At 40.5% G+C, this 2976-nt stretch overlaps 1 protein-coding gene across 1 annotated transcript; it reads left to right on the forward strand.

Annotated features, from left to right (window-relative positions):
- Positions 1 to 397: 397 nt before the first annotated feature.
- lyrm2 (LYR motif containing 2) lies at positions 398 to 1848 on the forward strand. Its single transcript, XM_058614147.1, has 3 exons — positions 398 to 468; positions 914 to 1054; positions 1560 to 1848. The coding sequence occupies exons 1-3, from the start codon at positions 424 to 426 to the stop codon at positions 1638 to 1640; spliced, it is 267 nt and encodes an 88-aa protein (XP_058470130.1). The 5' UTR covers positions 398 to 423; the 3' UTR covers positions 1641 to 1848.
- Positions 1849 to 2976: the final 1128 nt, after the last annotated feature.

A 2976-nucleotide genomic window follows, 5' to 3' on the forward strand; every position in this document is an offset into this window, starting at 1 on the left:
ATTTCGAGCAACCATGGTGACAAAAATTGCAAAAAACTGTGAATAATGTCTACATACACATGAATGGGAGACCATCGACGAAATCAACACAACACAGCCCAGTTTGGATCCTCAAAGTTTAAGACTCAGTCTCTTTTAAAGGGTGATTCCACCAAAATACGACTTTGTCTAAATACTTCAAGTTTTAAAGGTTCTATCCACCTAAATGTTACTCCTTTACCAGCACAAGTCCTGCGCCCGACGACATCGGCAGCAAGAACAGCAAGCACGCTTAAAATTTCGCCGCGTAATGTTGTAGTTCTCATTAATGTCCGTGCGGGATGCAGTTGTCCTCCGCTCCGCCAGAGGGCGATACGCACCAATATTAACCTGTAGGTTTACGTCATCACAACATCCGCCTGTGTCCTTGCCGTGTTAAAAACGATGGCGGCGTCCAAGCTCCCCTACGCAGCCCTCTCCTTTAAACAGGTAATTAAGCGAAATTGTTCAACTAAATAAACTCAACTGCAGTGAAGTAAATGCGACATTTAGTAGCTGTGTTCGAATATTTAATCTCTGTTCGTGTTTGAAGTACAATTGAGACTTGGAGAACACAAGTACAAAAGGTTCGACCTGCGTTTGGTAATATCTGTTGTGTTAAATACATTTTAATTCTATCACAAAACACACAAACAAACACATATTTAAGTAGGGGGAGTGCTCGATTTATCCCCCACTTTGTGCCTGTGTTAGAATATGATGATTATGTTCGTCCATGACTGAAAACAAGTGACTCCTGGTGTCTGGAGTTGTTGTATGTCAAACTCACCTGCTCTGAATGTCAACGTCATCCTAACCCTAACCACTCGGTGTCTGTTGTAAAGTAAATGTAACCGTTGTTACGTTGAATGTGACGTGTTTGAGTTGTTGTCAGTTTTTACAGAGACAGAAGGTGTTGGGGATTTACAGGAACATGCTGCGGAGCATCAGGCAGGTGCCGGACGAGGCGGACAGGAAGTACCTCAGAGACTGGGCAAGAGAGGAGTTCAAGAGGAACAAAATGGCCACTGACCAGGTACACACACACACACACACACACACAAAAGATGGGTTAAATGCAGACGACACATTCATTATCATTCATTATTGTGTGTCCAAAATATAACTAATTCCAATTCCAATCCATCCAGAATTCATACAGCACTTTTAACCCCTTGATGACCACTCAAAGTTGCTTTGGCCATTCACACACATTCATACAGCACATCTATGTGCAGCACTGTTTCTCTCGTTCTGGGATTCAAACTTTGAAACTTTTCCCTGTTCAACTCACTGTACCAGTGAGCCACGTCACCCAAATTCAACACAGTTATGGAAAAATGTAAGAAATGAATGATGGAGATGGTTTTCATGCTAAAATACACATCTAACTTATCTCAATGTTGTTAAAATGTATAATTTAAACATCAGCTCAAGTAAAGGTGACTGAAAACCTCCAGAAAAACTTTGTTTCCTATGTAAGTATACTTTAGTTTCTGCTCTTCTCACTGCTGCCGTTTTCCCTCTAACTCTTCCTCCAGGACGCCATTCGAATGATGGTCACACAGGCCAACAACCACCTGGTGGAGCTGCAGAAATCTCTGGCCTTGGCCAAAAGTTAGCAGATCACAGGGGCTGGAATTTGCTGCTGTGGATTTTACTGAGGAGAGACTCATCAAATGTTGGGGTAACCATGGAAACAGGGAAACCCCTCCTCACTGCCATGGATGGACAGTATGACCCTGAAAGTATCGCCCTACATTTGAGAGACTAATCAGTCTGTGCTCTGAACTATATTTAATATGTATTAAATGGACAATAATGAAAGTGCAGGCAGATTAAGAACAATTTCTTTAATACAAAATATGTTTTCTGGCTTCATCATACAACAGTGCATGGTTCATATAAAAACTAACCAAGAGTCACGACATCACATGTACAGCAGACAGTAATACTGCGACACAACAGTGAGCGTTCTTCATGTTTCAACATGTTCTGAGTGAATTCAGCTTCAGTGTCACCATTGTGCTTTACGGGTAAACATGATGGGTAAGGCAGGGTGCATTCTGGGAAAGCGGGGTTATAGGTAGCGAGCTGTTTATGATGAGAACTTGTTGTGAACTGCAGTCAGACAGACTCACGCAGGTGTTGCGTCACATTTTACTGCTTATTTTTGTGGATTGTAAACACTTTGTTCTTCTCTCACTTTTAACTAAGACACTAGCGTTAATATGCAGCGACTATCTATGACACAAACTAAGATGGAAGCACGAGGATGGAGACTTCAGAGTAGTTCACAGGTTTTAAAGTTGAATGTATAGAGTCTGGAGTTGCCATGACAACTGAATAATAATAATGCACATTTGCAGTGTTGTCCCTTTTTGCATTTGATGACTTGTTTTTTGTACATTTATGATAATATTTCAGAGATTAAAACAAAGACAAAAGAGGTAGAAACCTCCAGAGGACAGGTCATTACATTATCCCAATTAAAAAGGTGCAATATGCAACATTCAGCCTCATAAGATGTCAGGAAAACAAACAATATTAACTTATGTAAAAGTGACTTTACACACCTCTGAGTTGTTATAGACTGTATATTTTTCAGGGTTGCCGTTTTGAAGCCTCCAGATTTGTGAATGGATCAGCACCATGTTTGTTTTTGAAACTGTAAAGTCACAGATGGACAGAACGAGCCGTCAGTCACACAGTGTCCTCTCACATGTGCTGTAACTTATGGTTTTTTCCACTAAATGGAAACAGAAGTTGACATATACTAAAGGGGTCTTTAGTGACGAACAGCTGAGCTTTTTTTCCAGGCTTCATGTTGAAAAATAACTGTATTCAAACACTGCAAACGTCTATAGTTAGTATTCTATTGTTATTCTCCAGCCTCCATACAAATCCCATCATGCAGCTGAATAAAGTAAGGACACAATAAAAAAAGAAAGAATGTGT

This window comes from Solea solea, chromosome 17 (genome assembly GCF_958295425.1).
Source record: "Solea solea chromosome 17, fSolSol10.1, whole genome shotgun sequence".
Classification (NCBI taxonomy): Eukaryota; Metazoa; Chordata; class Actinopteri; order Pleuronectiformes; family Soleidae; genus Solea; species Solea solea.